This window comes from Pholis gunnellus (genome assembly GCF_910591455.1).
Source record: "Pholis gunnellus genome assembly, chromosome: 11".
NCBI classification, from domain to species: Eukaryota; Metazoa; Chordata; class Actinopteri; order Perciformes; family Pholidae; genus Pholis; species Pholis gunnellus.
Window position 1 is genome coordinate 17,304,628 of NC_136538.1, and position 19,394 is coordinate 17,324,021.

Sequence of the window (19,394 nt, forward strand, 5' to 3'; positions counted from 1 at the left end):
ATGATAGCTTTTCACATTCGACACCGATGTCAGCAGAGGCCTTTCCACTGGCAGAGTACTGACGTCAAAGCTGCTCTCTAGTGGTAGCTCTGAAGAGGAGGATTCTCATCAGCAAGACAGTTGAACTCACGACACACAGGGGGACGGGAAGAGCTGCAAGTAATAGGAGACGGGATCGGTTGTCTTGAGGCCTGGGGACGGTCCTCGTGAGATGGAAATGTCAAAGGTTGGCTGCTCCAAATTGGGGTCCGTCACAGCTCCCCCTAGGTTTTTATTTTTCCCCATTATTGACTAACATTTTCAGCACTATTGTTGTGTTGGAGAACATCCACAGCAGCATCATGGAGCGAGGATCGGGGGAATTCAACCCACACCCACCTCAATTTGTCTCTCGTCCCTCGCTATTTAGCAGTACAACCACAACACGAGCTACTGCACGATGTGGTAGCAGACTTACTCGGAGCTCCATCAATCACGACATCTCACTAAGGAAAGTATTTTAATAGAGAGTGGGACACTCATTTGCATCATCTCTTATATCTAGACTCTCAGCTGTCTCACTGCTCTGTACAGAAGTCAATTCCCTCCATTAGGTTTCTCAGGTGTTAAAGAAACCATCCCCTGGAGTGCCAACATGCTTGATGACGGCTATTTCTGAAGTGTGTTGGAAAAGGAATCCCTGTATGAAAGAAGGATTTTCTTGTGAAGGGCAAACTCCCTTAGCTTATCTACCTTTTCCCCATTGGTGTTGACTTTTGTGCTCTATTTGATCAAAGCTTCAAGGTGAGTTTTTCCCCCCTCTTGTTTGCTATACATAGTGGCTTAAACTAAGCTACTAAAGTTACCAAGTTACTTCCTGGGATGTGCATATTCCTCATGAAACACTCTTGTGGCTGATGTTCCAGCGTATGCTGCACAGGACTCTTCACAGCTTGAAGATCAAATAATTCTCCTGAACAATCAAGTGAACCCATGAAAGTATTGACATAATACACACAGAGGCTGGGGCTCAGCAGGACACAGACATACAGTTTCTTTTTGTCAAAGTCAGTGGTGGAAAGTAACAAAGTACGTTTACTCAATTACTCTACTTAAGTACAATTGTGAGGTCCTTTTATTCTTTTACTTTGCTGAAATATTGTTCTTTCTACTAGGCTACATTTATTTGACAATTATAGATTCAGATTTTACACAAAAAAAACATTTAATAAACGTATAAAATCCAAGAAAATACAGCTTTGGAAGTTTAGAAAGTAATAAAATAAATTATGTTATATGGCTTCACAATCTACTCAATTGGACATACATTATTATTATGGGGAAGAGGAGTTTAACATTTGTCTGTCAAACTTTCCCTCAATCGGAACCTTTTTTTAGTTTTATATTTTGGTGTTGAGTTTCACTTCATCACTTCCCATAAACTAAGAAGAATTCCCACTAACGTCCACTCTTGAGACCAATATTTCATCTCAACAACTGTCTGGTGATCCCACTGGGTCTTAATTAGAAGGATGAACAGCTCGTCCCTGGTGCAACATTATATGTGATTTAGACACGGCATTTGGGCAAATAGTACATGAAATAAAAACCCTGACCAAAGCAGCTTTAAATCGTAGATCAAATGTTTGACTTGTAGATTGATGGATTGGCATGAGGGGCATTGGGGAGGCAAACAGTCTGACTATTAAACTAAGTCATACAGAAAGCACAATGGGAGGAACCACATCATGAAATACAGCTCCCAGGCTTCTCCCTCCCTCCCTCATTTTTTCCTTCCCCCACCCTCTCTCCGTCTCTCCCAACAGTCATCACCGTCGTGAGGTTTCCTCACCGCACGCGAGACATTGGCTCGGTGCCACTGGATGGTCACGGGGGAGTCGGGTGGGAGCCAGAGCTCACACCACATAATAACTGTCTGGCTGAAGCAGTTCCTTTCCTGTCACTCAAAGCAACTCAGAGAGCGACAGAGAGGAGAAATGGAAAGGGTCATCAAGAGGAGTGAGAGTGAAGATGGGAAAAGCCCTGAAGAGAAACCATATTTAGTGACCCAGGGGGATATACAAACCATAAAACGCACTTTACCTGCTTGGCCTTGGACTTGCTGATTGTATCTGAAATTGGCTTTTTCTTCTCCTTAACAGCACTTTTGGAGAAAAGTTCCACAAATTCCTGAAAGTCCACACTCGGTTCATCGATTGTATCCCACACCAGTGAGCCAATGGGCCTGAAGATAGGAGGAAAGTGGAATCATTATAGGAGCAATGACAGGCGAGGTTTACTCTGCCATGTATTGTTTGAAAAAGCTCAGTCAAGTCCATGTAACTCATGTTTTTATTTCACCACAAAATGCATTTTGCACAGTTCTTGATTGTCCTCTGCTGTTTCGTGAGAACTCAATTGTCATCTTTTGCAGCATAAAATCCACTCATACAAATCCATTTGTCAAATCAGTCAGCCAACACATCATATTTAGGATTTAGCATCAAGTTCCTCACTTGCAAGTGAATCAAGTAGTCTATTTCTAGATGTTTATTCAGCAACAATTTTCCAAGCCTTATTAAGGAAAGAAAACCTGGTTCAAGTAAATTCAGTGCTGACCACAATGCCTGGACTGCATCACTTTCATTTTCCACAAGGTTAGCATCTCTACTGCCGTCAGAGCACGTGAAGATCTGTATCTTAAGTGGACAAGCTTCCTCTCTACTGTTCAGAAAATACCCATGTGCAAATGATCCATATCTATCAAACAGCATATCCTTACTTTTTAGCATTCAGCTGTATCCGTGTCCAGTAGAGTGGCTTCATTGGCTTGGGGGGCTCTATCGCAGCCTTGGCAGGGGCAGCTTCCTGGACCATCATGGAGGGCATGGGGCCTGGTGGTGGTGGAGGCCCAAAGCCTGGGGGTGGAGGAGGGGGGCCCATTCCAGGTGGAGGGGGTGGGGGAGGAGGGCCCATACCCGGCGGTGGAGGAGGTGGGGGTCCAAAACCCGGCGGAGGAGGAGGTGGTGGAGGTCCAAAACCTGGTGGAGGAGGAGGAGGAGGAGGGGGCGGTGGTGGACAAGGTCCAAACCCGGGTAAGGGTGGGGGAGGCGGTGGTGGAGGAGGAGGAGCAACACCCCCTGGTAAAGGTGGTGGTGGTGGAGGAGGAGGTGGGGGAGCTTGATGGGTGCTGCTCGGTTGCCTCTGTTGGCACGTGCAGACAAAGCTAGATTTGGGGATGGAGGATGAAACGGAAGACGACACGCTGCCTGATCCTCCGATGAAAGGCACGTCAAACCTAAACCCCTCCTCCACAGGTGAGGTCTGGACGGACACCTCCTGGCTCATCTTTTCCAGTCTTCCTCCTCTCATCTGTGAGGCCTTGTGGTGGGCAGCGCCCAGAGATCCAATATTATCACCGCTGTCCTTTGCCAAGGAGGCCTGCTGGCCCTGCAACACAGCAATCTTAATCCGCAGGTCATCGACGGTCCTCTCCAGCTGAGGGATGAGGAAGCTTTCATCCTCTGATGATGACTGACCTGACTTCAACCTGCTGAATTCTGTCTGTCAGTGAACAAAAACAAAGATTTTAACCTATAGCATACAACTACATTAAAAAAAGATCCACAATTGGGAACTTAAGAAAAATAAGCCCTATGGGTTGGGGCTTTTGCTACATGACACCTTCTTTAAAAGCAGGTAGTCTAGCCTATCTTGTACTTTATATGTTAAAAAGCAAACATTAAAATGTGCCATTGAATCTTGGACATATTGTCATTCAATAAATTACACTCTATAAACCGTAAAACAGCCACAGCTGAGGGAGTTTAGTGACAGAGCTGTGAGCTAAAGGAGGGTCAAGAAAGTCCATTATGTCTAGACTCCATCAGACCTCTGGCTCCAGACTGGTTAGAGCAGGGATGAGGGGATACCGAGAGAATTGACCCCAGAGACAGTGAGTCTCGTTGGGCCTCACATGGGGAGGGCTTGTGTCTGCTAGTACACATTCCCCAGTTGTGGTCACATCGTTGAATCTTAAGGGGAACATTCAGTCAGTATAGCCTTCCTAATTTATTAACTCTTCCTGGAAACAGGGAGGGTCACTGCGACAGTCTCACAAGTCTTTAAAGACAAGCCTGCCCTCTGGTGGACAAAGAACAGTTCACAGTCCAGAGACTGAGGTTTACTGTATTCCTCAACATTTGGACAGGTTGCAGGTTGAAATAAAACACTTAACAATTGCATTCTTCAATGCCTGATAATCCTGTATGGACACAATGGGTTGTATTTCAAAGTAGGCATTTCTCAATGTCCCTTTTTTCTGCTCTTCACTCAAACTACTATTCTAAATTTAAATTAATTGAAAATAATATTCAAATCACTTTACACAGTTGGGTGCATTTGCTATGCTAATTTAAGGAGGAGGAACAGTCATTTAGCAGCCACTTTTATCCAAAGCGACTTACAATTCAGATTCTATCACGTTTCTAAACTGTAGGCGCAGGTACGGGAGCAATTTTGGGTTCAAGTGTCTTGCTCAAGGACACATCGAAATGCGACTAGTGGAGTCGGAGACGGTCCTCTGATTGAAGGACAACCCTGCTCTCCACTTAGCCACAGTCGCCCATAGGATAGGACTCCATCCAAGTCTCAAACTTATATCAGCATGACCCACTGGGTGTTCTGTACAGTATGTAGAGCCCTTTTCCTTTTTACATTTTTAAGGTTTTTGCATCTGCGTGTTTGATTCGAGTAGAATTTTAAATAGAAGGTACACACAATAATTAACAAAAATAAACAGAACAAAAATATTTGGTTATACTGAATTTATGTGATGGGTTATAAAACACGACGATGCTCTTTGATGTTGGTAGTTAAACCAAGACACCATATCAAAGCCAGCATAATGCTGAGCGGGCAATCCTACTGTAAAGTACGTTAAGATGTATTGAAGATTTAACCAACCTGAGAGTGTAGAGCTCCTAATGTCTTGGCTGATGAGTGATGCAAAGGTGATCTCAAGCTTTGTTCTCTGGCTGTGGTTCGCCCCCCATAGAGTTCCCACAAGTGAGAAGACACTGGCAGGCCTACAGAAGCCCAGGTGTACAGCTGCTCTTCCTGCAAAGGTTTAGAAAACAAGCTTAAAGATGATCTCACCTGTAAATGAGATCAGATCCAAGGATAAATATTTGTGCTCAAAACTACTTGCTCCCATTGAGGGCTACTACCCACTGTATCTATCCTACAGTGTGAACACATGCAGCATGATTAGAGTTGAACAACATCCACTTGGAATATGAGTCAAGTGGTTGCTTTTTCTGCAAGCTGCAAGTGTGGAAATACTTCAGGATAATAAGCCGCAGTAGAACCATAACGATTTTTTTTCCTTTTCATAGCCAATGTAGCACACGTGACAAAAAAGAAGAAGAAAAACAGACTTATTCTCCTCTTCTTATTCAAAGCATCATGTCATGTAGGTACACTAATCAATGACTTGTACTTTGTGGGATTTCTGGCTTTCAAAACGAACCGTCTCCTCCTTTTGTCCTGAGACAGTGTTTTTTTCTCAGGACAAAACCCATTAGCTGGATTATGGTAACCTGATCTACAGCCAGAAAAACACACAGACAGACAGTCTTGTTTTCACAACTTTGGGGACATTACATTGACTTAAATTCATTTCCTGGAGACTTTATACTAACCTTAGCTCATTGCATTTTAGGGTAAAGTAGGTTATGTTATAGGGACGTGCATTTGGTCCTCATAAGGAAGGTGAGTCCCCACAATGTGACTGTTAACAGATTTATGTCCCTACAACACAGGTAAAACACAACCAACCACACACACGCGGTACAAAGCATGCTAGATTGATGGGGAGCCACTCATTAGTATTTATCCACTTAGCAATGCCAAGTGAGAGAGATTACTTGTTTTGTACAGAGTTCTTAGATACTCATCCTCCCCAAACCCCATTTTTGGACAGAAAGATGTTTGAGTATTTAATTTCAAGCGGTATGCAGAACAAGAAACCCACCACTCATACATTTGTTCACTCCAGCAAAGCAGTGAAATTGGATACAAGACCATATTTAGGTAGCAAATTGGAAGACAAATAGGAGTTGAGAGATAAAGATGAAAATAAAAAGGATAGCGAAATGTAGAAAGAGAGGACAGAGGTGACGCAGGAAGTGATTCATACCAAGATGGAATTTAACTGTCAAAGGAAAACAAATCTAAAAGATTGGGGTATCAAAGGGGTTTAAGTGAAACGGTTGCAGAGGAGCAAAGACAAACAATGAGATCCATACTCTGAATGGCAACAGCAAAGGCTATTTTTGATCAAGCTGAATAATGCAGGACTCCAGGGCAGGCCTCACAGGCAGAGAGTGAGGACAAAAAAACAACAACAACGACAACAAAAAAAAGGGGGTGGGAGGCAGCATTCCAATCCTGTCCTACCCTGCCATGGTGAGCTTTTTGCTGGGGAAGAGCAGCCTGAGCCCAAGGCACATGGAGTTATTACATAACATGGTCAGCAGATGATCTTCGCAAGCACAGCTGTGTGTGTGTGTGCGCGCACGTGTGTGTGACTGAGTGAGTGTAAGAGGGACTGCTATTCATCCAGCCATGCGAGGAAATGCCTGAACATGTATGGGTGTCTGGGGCTGTCCTTTTGTATATACTGTGTGAGTGCACATGTGGTAGAGTTGAACATAAAAAGAAAGTGCTCTGGGTTTGCATCCTATTGTGACTGCACACTAGGCAAGCAGAATAATGACTATATTTAATGTATGAAATATAACCGCTTTAGAGCATGCATGTTTAGTTGTTTATGTTTAGGTATACATGCTGAACCTTTATGCATGAACATAATTTGACATGCTTGTATGTACATAATGTTACATGCATATGTGGGGGGGGAGGAGCAGTGTGCAACGAGAGAGCGACACTAATCTGCTCACATGTTTTGGTAATCAACATACAAAACAACAACACTAAGAGTCTACAACCATGCAACAGCTCTAGGATAAATCATCTGGGGACCATGAATGTCTGTATAAAATGTCAAGGCAAACCATCCAATGGTTAAGATATTTCAGTCTGAACCGAACGGATGGGTTGACCGATACTGCCGTCTGTAAAACCAAACTGGTAAAAATAGCAATAAGACTAAAATAGATAATTAAACTCACCTCAATGTGTGTAAAGAAGACAACTAATCTGAGACATAAAGACGCATATACATACCGAGCAGGCATTCACATCAACACATAGTAAAACAGGATTAAAGAACACATGAACCACTTTAAGGGTAGTGTACTACTATTAAATAATTGGCACTATGATTTGCACATGAATCATATGTTAACTCAAACCTACAGGACACCAACATGAAGTTCAGTAGGATGAGCAGCTACAAGGGGAAATGAGGGTGGCTATGGTGAACTGTGCAGGGTGATGCTCATGAGATTAGGTCAGAGCAAAGCATTACGGGAATGGAGAATTAAAGATTTATGAAATGAACTTTCATGCGGTCACCCCACATGCACCGCTGCTCTTCAGATAATCAAATGTCTCTGGGATGAATCACAGTAATACGGCAATAAATATAGAAACACCGATTTGATACGCTTGGCATTACTCTGTATACTGTACATAGGTTGGTCACTGAAAATTACTTTGTGCTACATTCTTTTGAGTATATCATCTAATGAGCAAATGTCAACAAGTTCAGCATTTTGGCCATCTTGTCATTTTGCAACCGGAAGTGACGGTGCAAGTTTAAGGAACTTCCGCATTGACTGCACTTTTTGGACCAAGAACTTGCCGCCTGATGTCGAATCACTTTGTAATTCAGCCACAGTCCTGAATGGACAATCACCAACAACATGCATCATAACGTGTTAGTTTAAACAGTGGTGCCTCAGTTTTTGTCTCGGAAAGGGTGACATTGTGACACTTTGTACTTCTAACTCTAATATATATTGAGTTGCTGATATAGGGCAGCCATGATGGCAGGCAGTGTAGACGGAGGTCTTACATTAAACACTGCTGAAGCAGTGCTGTCACCATGGAGCTCTGCCGTGCCATCACTGAAGGGGTGCAGCAGACCCTGGACCAACATTCGGTGACACAGTTCCTTCGCCTCCTCTTCTGCAGACCCATCTCCACCATGCATACACAGCCAGTCCAACAGAGTGCGACCTGAGAAGAGAAAGACAGTGAAGCGCAAGACTGAAACTGGCCTAAAGAATAAAGAGCTCCATTTTCTGTTGTTAAAACAAATGAATCCTGATTCTACTTATTTTTAACTTATCATAAGTAGGCGAGCTGAAGTGTTCAACCAGACACCTTGTGTCACTCAGATCAAAGAGTGTAAAAGCGATGTCTCAGTTTCAGATGTGATAATTAAACACGTGAACGTGCAAACTCTATTCACACCATTTAAATGACAGGAGAGATGGTGTTAACTCTGTTGTGCAAAGAATTAACAAATGCAAACTTAAATTCAAGACAGATGTTACCAGTGCATCCAGTATCGTACTTGGTTTAAACTATTATTATTGTTGTTAATGGACAAACTTTATACGACTAAAGTTTTGGGTACCAGAAAGAGAAAAACACATTGCCTAAGATGGTGGTGCGGTTGTACAGCTGTTTAATTCTACATTTCAATATAATACACTGGAAAAAAACAGATTTCTTCTGTCTTGGTAATCAGACAAAGAATAAAGACTTTTGTCATGGAGCCAGAGTAAGAAAGCAAAGTGAGTTTGAGCTGTGATAGATTTCTCATTATCCCTGAATGAAGAATCCTGTTTCTTGCTGATGGCAGGAGCAGAAGTAATTATCAACAGAGGATGTGGAGCCTTGAGGAAAGTACAGCTCTGTTGCTTCATAGTCCAACCATGACACTGTGTAGTCAGTTGTTAATGTTAAACCATGTGATTCAGGAGACACAGTCCTATTAACACAGTCCTATGACTCGTGGTCCTGTGGACATTGATTTTGAGCACTTTGTCAAACACTATAGGGCTAATGCAGAAAACTGATTGCAGCTCATAAAATGTGTGACGCAGACTAACTTAACGTGATTCAAATCAGTTCAGTTTAGCATTTACAAATAGAATTAGTTTTATTAATCTGTGGCCAGTTTTTTTTTTACCCTTCTTTGGTTTTCCCACTCCCTCCTAAGGGCCCAATGTGACCTGAAAAACTTGCCAAAGTGATGTAACATGCAGGGCTGAATTAGTGAGTGGTGAAATAACCAGAGTCTTTGTGAATAACAACAGAACAGCATATGTCCTTTCATTTGGAAATCCCAGATAGGGTCCAATGGTCAAACTACAAAGGACCTCTATTGCTTGGCTACAATAAATTCACCTGACGAAATGAGAATGGACCTCATATCATGACTCATTTATGTCATGCAGATAAACTGTCACTTGGGTTTAGCATCCAATAGTGTCCACTGTGTGTGTGTGTGTGTGTGTGTGTGTGTGTGTGTGTGTGCGCATCGCCCTGGGTGGGCGGCAGTGTTGTCATTCTGTCTGATTTATGAGCACAGGCTCAGACAGTGGAGAGCAGCTGAGCTCTTGAAGTGCACCACAACAGAAAGGAGGACAGAGTGGCATTGTTTTATTAGAAGGAGGCGTTTGTTCTGAAGACACTCCTCAGTAAAGAACCCTAACCGTTTCATCATGATGTTCATGAGCTATTGTAATTTTAAATCACAACTTTATTGTTCTCGCTGTGATCGTTTGAATAATGTGTCACCAGTATTTTAATAACTATACAATTACCATAACCATTTCATAATACCATTGCATAATAACCTAATCTCAATATGGACGGAGATTGGAGTCAAACTAATAGGGGTCACATCGGGGCCATTTGGGATTCCCAGCAACAACAGGAATAAATGAAAAACAAACTAACATTTCAATGGCAGGAATCTTTGTTTTGCCAGGATGCATTGCTTGGTCAGTAAAAGGTTGCTTCTGTGAGAGCAGAGGAGCCAATAAAAGGATTTCCTACTAAATAAAAAAAAAAACATTTACTATATAAAATGCTAGTCCTGGTGATACTTTATAGTTTGTCAAATCACATGAAAAGACCAAAACCAACCCTACTAACACATATGGCTTGTATTAGTTTAAGCCCAATGTAGGTTATTCGACCATAGACCTCCATTGTTGTCAAAACAGTATTTTGTTTTATTTTCCCCATGTACCCAATCTGCGGCTGAAGATAGTTTGCAACAAATGTACTATTAACTTCTGTCTAAGCTTCACTTGCTGAAAGCTAAAGTGCCCTGTTTTAGGAAACCACTTAGTGTTTCTAAAAAAATAAATAAAAAAAAGACAACATATTTCTGCCTTTTTTTAAAAGATTTACCTCTTCAGTTGAAACAAATAGGCTTAAAGCGGAGTACCACAAACAGTAAAGTATCAAGAGAGGGACAAACATATTGCTGGTTTTGGTCTTTTTATTGGAAAATGATATATTATCGCCATCTAAATCCATACAAACACTTTAGTATTATATGAACCTTAGCTAATAGTATAGATTCAGGTTTTGTTTTAAATTGTAGGGCTGTGATGCAAACATGATGTGAACTATTTCATTAATATTCTCCCATTTTCTGACCATCTCCTGGTTCACACCATCCAATCAAGACACCCCCAAACAATTCATCTCCTCTCTTTTACCTTAACAAGAAGCTACCATTAAGGCACATCTATGGTCATACATTTGAAAGAAACATCCAACCCTTACTGGCATCACAATGCCATCCAGAATCAGTGCAATGGTGGCCAAGATGGGTTGCTTATTTATGATGGTTATTTCCAGCACTTCATATCTGTCTGATTAAGCTTCATGCGTGGCAGCCGCTCAGTTACCTGTGTTATATGTGACTCACCAGAGAAGACATCCAGGTAGGGTGCTGTGGTGGTGGAGGCCCGCCGTCCATAATGTGCTCTCCTCGAGCCCAGTGTCCAGTACGTCCCACCTGTGTGACTCTTCTCTGGTGTCTCCTGCTCTGGAAATTCGGCCCTGCCACCTTGCCTCCCTCTTAGCTTATCCAGCTCTGTGAACCAGTCTGCAGACTCAACGAGGGGCCCAGCAATGGAGCAAGACCGCTGCTTGTGCCTCCTGAACCCCTGGGTAGATTCCACTGACGCAACATCTGTTTTTCTGGGCACGTTGGGGCTGGTAATGGGGGAGCCAATTGGAGAGGTGAGCTGCCTGGTGGTGGTCTTAACATAGGAGGGGTGGACTGGAGGGTAGAGTTTGACAGTTGAGGGGGAGGTGGTGGAGGAAGTCCGTCTTGGCTGAGAAACACCGGGGCTGTCTGTTGTTAGCTGACTAATAGACAAACTACTCTTCCTCCTTTTCAGGGACAGGAAGTCCCGTCTCCCGGTTTCCTCTTCCTCCTCCCTCTCCAGAGACAAGTCCATGCTGCTCGCACTCTTGTGAGACCCCATCGTCCCCGCCTCCACCACCATGGGATCCAAGCGGACACTTGGCACACATGCATTGCTGCTCTGTGGTGTCTGATTACCTTGAGGCCTCTGTGGATGCAGAACGGGACTCTCTAGGTCATCCTGGTGTTCCTCAGCACTCTCGTACGAGGTGCTGGTGGGTGTAGTGTCAGGGAAGCTGTACGAGCTGTTAGTCTTTGGAAGAAGGCTGCCACTGCTATCCGGGGCTGAAGATGTTGGACCACTTCCACTTGGGGACCCTGGACCAGAAGAACAGCTTTCGTTCTCTAAATTCTTACAGCCTTCACTTACTTCTTGAGATACACATTTAGCACCAACAGGGGGTGAGAAAACTTCCTGATCCAGATTAAATAGCTGGTGAGACGTTACCTGCTCAGAGGTTGACCCTTCGGATAAGCAGCCAGTCCTCATTTCCAGCCTGTCACTGGCCACACATTGGTCTCTTATGGTCTGCTGGATGTCAGAGAGCAGGTCTTCATTTTCACCTGCTGCTGAGTGAAAACTGTAAAGGTCAGCATCCGACCCCGAGCTCGTCTTTCGGCCAATCTCATCCACCATAGACTGTTGACTGTCTGGAGTCAAATAACATAGATCCCCCTCGACATCTGATCGCATGCCCATCTCATCAGCTGACAGGCTTGCCTCTGCAGCGTGCTTCAGCCCTGCTTTGCCTAAGTGCACTGACGTCCCATCTTCCAACGTGTCATCCTTAGACAACCCTTTCGCCTTCGATATACTCTTCCTGATCTTCATGCCGGAAAACACGGAGCCCTTCGACTCAGACTTTGATTTCTTCTTACCATTATGTTCTCCTCCTTTACTTATCTTATTGTGGGTCTTTTTCAATTTTTTATCCACTTCCCTCTCATCAGCGTCGCCGTCACAGGGGACATCTCCTGCTGCTCGACTACTTCCTCCTCCTTTCTTCTGCTTTGCCTCCTGGTTCCCCATGTTCCTGAGCAGGCGGACACCCTTGGCTAACAGGCCATGCTGCTGGGGTCGAGGCTGGGCATGCCAGGCTTCCTCCTGGGCTGCTACTGATGCTGGTCCTCTGTTGGTCAGAGCCCTATCAGAGCTGCCTAATCCCTGCTGTCTGCCCACTACAGTTAATGGCAGCTGTGAGAATGATGCTGCCTCGCTCAGCTCCGCTGATGATGAAAGGAGGAGGGGACTGGCACTGACAGCCGCGGGCTCGCTACCACTCACTGCTCGCTCTCCCCCCCTACCCTCTCTCACCCTCTGATCCTTCCTCTCTTTTTGCCCCTCCTTTCTATCCCCATCTGCTCTTGCACGCTCGGCTGTCTTGCATAACGGGCTGCTGGTCGAGCGAACAAGTCGCTTATGCTCTGGAGTGCGCTGCCCTTGTTCATTCTCTACTGAAGGGAAGAGAAATTGCTTAGGATGCTGCTGCTGCTGCTCTAAAATGCACAGTTGTTGCTGGTGTTGTTGATTGAGGAGGGCGTGCTGTTGTTTACGGAGGAGGCTGGTAACGCTGCTTTTCCTCCTGCCTTTGAAAGTGGTGGTGAAGAAACTCTCTTTCAGAAAGGGCACCTGGGTCTCCACTGTCTTAATAGCGTGCATCCTGACACAGTGGCCTCATCTGGAGGGGAGACTATCGAGGCAGGCTGAAGTAAAGGAAAAATAAGTTACAATCACATTAATTCATTTTTAATTCCAGCTTAGCGTCTCAATGGCAGAGGAGAGGCCATCTGTTCTCAGTGGAGTCATGAGGTAAAAGTTGAAGATGAGTGCAAGCTGACATAAGTCTTATGTCTCTTATTGCCATGCAGTTTGTATATATTTTTTTTTGTATAGGGTGAACAGTTTTCTATATTTGAAATGTTTCCATAGTGTGTTTTTGCAATTTGCTAGAAAGTGTCCATTACATGAATATATGTTTCAACTAATCAATTAGTCTAACTACAGCAAATAATTTAATTCTTCATTCTATGATAGTATACTGAATATCTTTGGGTTTCACTATTTTTTTACATCACATGGACAGTGAGATAAGATATAAAGACTGGAGCAGCTCAAAAAACACACCATAACATTATATGCATCCAACAAATAGAGTCATAAAAGCCCAAAGAGAAAACCAATATGAAGTTATTTTTGAAACTATTTTCTGACAGATTTAACACATTTATCATTTTAAAATCATACTGTACTAAATCAGTCTTTAATAGAACATTTAGTTTCACTAGTTAAAAATTGGTCAAAGAGCTATCTAATTCCTCTTAGGTGATTTGTGTCTCCAGTTAAAGACACAGTACAGTATTATCACAAAACATTTTATTTACAAACATGTCTTAAAGGCAATAGTGGACATTTATTTAATTGTGCGTGTGTGGCTGCATAGAGGCATGTCTGAGGACTGTTTAATGGGTGTGGTACACACAAAGTTGAGCCATTTGACACCACTTTAAAAAGATTGTCTCTCTACTTAAAGAGTCAAAAGTAAGTGTTTTAAAGTGAATTAAGTGGGTGAAACTAATAATACACAAACAAATAACACATTCTTAAAGGCTCCTAATTAAAAGAAAAAATATTTACCAGAAATGACCAGCTCAGAAGTTCATTAAAGTGTTTGTCAAAACACTTCCCCGAGCGCTTCAGAAAATCTTCTTGGTAATGTTTTCACAAATTTCACAATATATGAAATGGTGAAAAAACTGTGGATAAGCCTCTTAGTTAGATATTTCAAAATATTATATTATATATGACGGTGTACTTGCCTGACTGGTGGATTCCCTTCAGTGGTTCAGCACAGACTGAGGAAAACAACACAAACGGGTGTTTGTCCTCGTCTATGAGCCGCTCCTCAGCCATGGGTCACATGAAGTTGGTATTTTCCTCATCACATGTCTGGTCTGTTTGGCAATCTTCTATTAGCACCGTCTGAGACTTCACTCACTAACTTAATCAGACCTCATCACGTGAACATACACAACTCGCGAGTTTATTCAGATTCTGTTTAAAACTAGACACTCTTTGTTAATGTTGTGGTAGAGTCAGACAGTACAGGAATCATGTTTGACAAAAGAAGAGGATAAAAAGCCTCCATACATGATAACAAGCTGGTATTCCCTTCCTTTGGGTTTTGTGCACCCTGGTGCCACTTTTAAGTCCATCCCTCCAATCAAGAAATTAGTTTCAGCTGCATCCTGCTGATATAAGCTTTCACCAGACATGTCACTGAGCCTAATTAGTGATTCAAACATTGACAAGTTTCTGAAGAGAATGGATATAGATATTTAAATTACAAAAAACACCATTAAAGTCATGGGGGGGGGGGAAATAACTCTACAAACTGGAAAATTATAGCTAAAATAAATTAAAAAAGTATGTTCAGTGTTTTAGATCCTATGTACTTCATTATATCATGCAAACATTTTTTTAGAGGCAGGGAATACATGATGTATAATGACCCAGCCTCCTGCTAAGACAATAAGGTCATACTCACCCTGGGTAAATAAAAGGTAAAAAAATAAATCAAAACACAAATGAAAATAACACAATTAGGATTTGCTGCACACAAAAAACTGAGAACGTTTTTTGTTTGTTTATTGACTTAAAATACGAGTATGATTGGCATACTTGAAATGTAACAAAAATGTTTGTGTTCATCATTTTAGTAGTTTACATTCCCAATATTTAAGTACTGAAATCTCATATTTTGATGAAAAATGTATCATGACACTGGAGAACATTGTGTTGAAAGCAAACAAAATACCCACTGATGACAAGCATGGGATATTTTTTAACATCTCTTTTGCATACAACACATAAGTCACATCATTGCATCAACATAATCCAATCGACCCATTCTTCAATATGCCAGTTAGGCAACAGTTTATTCTTTGCCTTCAATATCTTTTACACAATTTTCAAGATTTAGGTGTGGCAAAAATATAAAGAAACGACTACTTAAAATAAGAATAGCAAAATGTGCACACAAAAATAAAATAGGATCAATTCTTGCTGTCTTTATGCTGACTTTTGTTTATGTGTGGTGTTTGGCCATTTTCCGAAGAACCTGATGACCAAGACAGCTATAATTTCTACAAACCAATTGCTTTTTTTAATAAAAAAAAAAAAACCTCTCCCATAAATAATATGAAATCAAACAAAAAATAATAATCAGGTCATAACGTCAATGATTGTGGCCATTTTGTAAAATGCCAGATAGATTTTCTTTTAGATTTAATATCTAAATTAAATTTGTGAAACGATAAGCCGATTCACAAAACAAAACAGGCTTACAGTATGAATAATTGTTGCACAATCATGATTAAAAAAATGCTATTTTTGTCTTCACATTTGCAGAATGGGAATTTGATACTGCACTTGTCCTTCTCAAGCCACTAGAGGCTGCCATTGCTCTACTATATCAAAGATGGGCGGCCTTTTACAAAGAGTTCTTTAGACGTATCATTTTGTGGAAATCTGAAAGATAGTGTAAAATCAAAACACACATCTTTATGTTTATATCTTTGTGTGCAATAAATCATTGTGTATCAAGTCAGAAATATCCAAATGTACACAAACAGAATATCATCAATGTATAATCATTACTCATGACAGAGAACTGCAAGTACATAAAACACAACCAATGTACTTATTGTCTCCACCATAAAAACCACAACAATCACATTGAACACAACAGTAGTTCACTGACTGCGGTGCCACACAAAATATTCACAACTCAGGTCGTCAGAAGAATTATTTTCAGACTGGCTCAAAATCTCAGGAATATCTAGAAAACCAAAGCTGAATATCACAAAAAATAACAAGATCTCTGTTGACTGAAAGTAAGGACACAATTCAAGAACTTGTTATATTCCATCAGACACAGGAAAGCTATATTCATGTAGAAAGGCAATGTACAGAAGTTCTGATAAAAACACATGTCAAGAGGACAACAGGTCAAATCAGTACAACGTAGAAGCCTGTGACACAAAATAGTGTTTGTCTTGGCTTTCAGTGACATTTTACAGATACATAGTTTTGTTGGAGATGCAAAACCACTCTGCACGTTACAGATCTAGCTACCCACAGAGAGAAATGATAATAAATCCCCAACCCTGTGACAAGGACATCCTTTTCCCTTGTGTCAATTGCACTTCAAATATTCTTCTGCAATGCATTTTAAAGCCCTTTTCTATTGTTTCCCACACTGAAAAGGTAATGAGTTCTTCAAGGACAGTAGGAACGTTTTCATCTCTGTAACTGACCTTACACAACCCTTTATTCATACAAACAGCTTTGCTCAATGGATGCACTGACACAAACACATACCGCAAGAAAACCACATAGGGTTGCTGTGCTTGACATACCAGCAGAGAAACACATTATGGATCTCTAAGCAAAAAAACTCCACAGAAACAATTAGATGTCTGCTTCTTCCATTTCCTTGTCCTATGTTAAATCGTTCGATTCCCTGCTATTAACCATCCAAACAGCCTGTCCTTTACGTGGACTCCCTGGGAATCCTCCTGTGGAATACCACAGACTGCCTCTGCTGGAACTGCTGCTTCCGTCTTTTTTTCTGGTCCCAGCGGCACAGCAGAATCATCTTAAAGGTGGTACGGAAAGTCTTGTTGCACAGGGCGTAACACATGGGGTTGACAGTGCTGTTGACGTAGCACAGCCAGTACCCTACCGCCCACAGGGTCTCCGGGATGCAACTTACATTACAGAAGGTATTGATCAGCACCATGATGTTGTACGGTGTCCATGTGATGATGAATGCAAAGAGGATAGCACTGAGAGTTTGAGCGGCCTTCTTCTCCTTTACTAAGGACATGCGCTTCCTCTTAGTGATCTGAGTCCGGGCTCGGGCTGCAAAACGCTTTGCCAGAGCTGCATCTTTGAAGGACATTGGGACAGAGGGGGATTTGGTGGTGGTGCTGGTGGTGGTGCTGGTGGTGGTATTGTCGGCGACTGTAGTAGTAGTTGTTGGGGGAGCATCCGAGCCTTGGTTAGAGGTAGCCTGGATGGTAGGCATCGACTGAATCTTTCGTGAGCAGAAGCGTTGGTGATAGCTATTTTCTGAACTGTTTGCCTCATCGGGAGTAGTAGTGGCAGTGGTGTTGGCGGTGACTGTTGAGAGGCTGTCTCGGTTATACTCCGCTCCCCTGAGGGGATCCTCCTCTGAGGCTGGATCCAGATCCTCACATGAGGTGAGTTGGGAGTTGACAGCAGCCTTTATACCAGGCAGGCTGAGAACAATAGAGAAAATAGCATGACTCTGGGTAATCATCTCTTTGCCCCCACAGTCCTCATCCTCTGAAGACCCAGAGTGGTCTAACGAGACGGCAGTATCATTGTTGTTCCAGCTGTCGCTGCTGCTCTGGTCTGGGTCCCCCTCCCCCTGCCGGACACTTCCAGGTCTCCAAGAACGAACCCCAGGCCAGCAGTGGAAGCGGCCGACTAGTTCCCGACATGTGCTCCTTCTCCGGGACAACCTGGTCAGCTCATAGCTGCTGCAACTTCTAGAACTTCCTGTCTGATGGACAAAACGTGATTTCTCGCCTTTACCATTACCACCTCTTCCTCCTATCCCACCACGACTCCCCGAGCCCTGCAATCCAGCCAACTCCTTCGAACGGTTCTGGGTCTCTTTGTAAATGAGCCAGTAGAGGACACTCATTATCGTCACAGGCAGGTAGAAAGCCGCCACGGCTGTGCAGAAGGTTATAGTGGGCTCTGTGAGGAACTGAATGTAGCACTGATCTGAGCGCACTGTCCTTTTACCTTCAAAATACTGCCATAATAGGATGGCTGGGGCCCACAGGACAAAAGAGACAAACCAGGCTAGGCCGATCATGATCCCAGCTCGCTTAGTGGTCCGTTTGGCCCGGTAGGTCAAAGGCCTTGTGATTGAAAAGTATCGGTCAAAGCTGATGACCAGTAGGTTCATAACTGATGCATTGCTGGCCACATAGTCTATAGCCAGCCACAGGTCGCAGGCCCAGTTGCCCATGGCCCAGTAGCCCATAACAAGATAAGCTGTGTAGAGGTTCATGGAGATGACCCCTATGATGAGGTCAGCGACAGCCAAGCTCAGCAGGAAGTAGTTATTGACCGTCTTTAGCTGGCGATTAACCTTGAAGGATACCACCACCAAGATGTTGCCGATGATGGTGACCAGTGACAACATGCCTGTCAGCAAGACAATAAGGACAACCTGCCACAAAGCGTGGCCACCCAAGGGACCAAGGGGCGCAGTTACATTCCCATTTTGGGATTCTGAGGTGAGGTTTAAGAGTTTGCTGGTGGAAGAAGAATTATCATCCAGGGTATTCACATGAAAAGCCAACCAGGCTGCTCCTCCACTTCCTCCTTGGTGAATAGCATTGGATTGAGGGTAGGCTCCGGCTGCTGGTAGTGAGGTGTTTGCAGTCAGGAAGAGACCAGGGTCTGTGCTGTTGGAGCTCATTGTTATGTCCTGGCATATTCCTAAGACAGAGACAGAAAGACAGGAAAGAGAAGAAGGGAGGTACAGAGAGAGAGGGGGGGGGGAGTAGAAAGGGGGTTAGGGGATGACAGAGAGAATGAAATGGAGAGAAAGGACACATGAGCAGTCGCCATTTCTATTCATATCCAGTAGGTGAGGCTAGAAAGCTACTCTACCAAGCTGGATGTCTGAAATGACAACGATGCTTGGGTCTGATTTGTCCACCCTGCTAAATAAATCACTTCTAACTGCATTTGTAGACGATCTGTATGCACACTGTGAATGCATTGCAAGCCATATATCAAATTACAACTTGGCATCTAAATCAACAAGGCTAGACAGCAAACACTTCCAGTGAGAGAGACTGTCTGCATTCACCACCTGTCACTTATGACACGCAGCAGCAAATTGCGAAGATATTTCACTTAAACACAGGTAATGAATTT

The 19,394-nt window shown here is 43.0% G+C and overlaps 2 protein-coding genes across 2 annotated transcripts in view; both read right to left on the reverse strand.

The window, feature by feature from the left end:
• The window catches only part of fmn2a (formin 2a), a gene marked incomplete at its 5' end in the record, with an annotated part of 34,400 nt that extends 21,333 nt beyond the window's left edge, over positions 1 to 13,067 (reverse strand). The window contains 5 exons of the mRNA XM_079168981.1: positions 2,083 to 2,224; positions 2,762 to 3,543; positions 4,945 to 5,097; positions 8,021 to 8,184; positions 10,904 to 13,067. Coding sequence (XP_079025107.1) covers positions 2,083 to 2,224; positions 2,762 to 3,543; positions 4,945 to 5,097; positions 8,021 to 8,184; positions 10,904 to 13,067 — 3,405 coding nt within the window. The remainder of the gene's footprint in view (positions 1 to 2,082; positions 2,225 to 2,761; positions 3,544 to 4,944; positions 5,098 to 8,020; positions 8,185 to 10,903) is intronic.
• A 3,892-nt stretch (positions 13,068 to 16,959) lies between these two features.
• chrm3a (cholinergic receptor, muscarinic 3a) lies at positions 16,960 to 18,984 on the reverse strand (the record flags this gene model as incomplete). The annotated part of the gene is made up of 1 exon (XM_079169236.1): positions 16,960 to 18,984. Exon 1 carries the CDS (start codon positions 18,928 to 18,930, stop codon positions 16,960 to 16,962), a length of 1,971 nt encoding a protein of 656 aa, XP_079025362.1. The 5' UTR covers positions 18,931 to 18,984.
• Between the last annotated feature and the right edge of the window lie 410 nt (positions 18,985 to 19,394).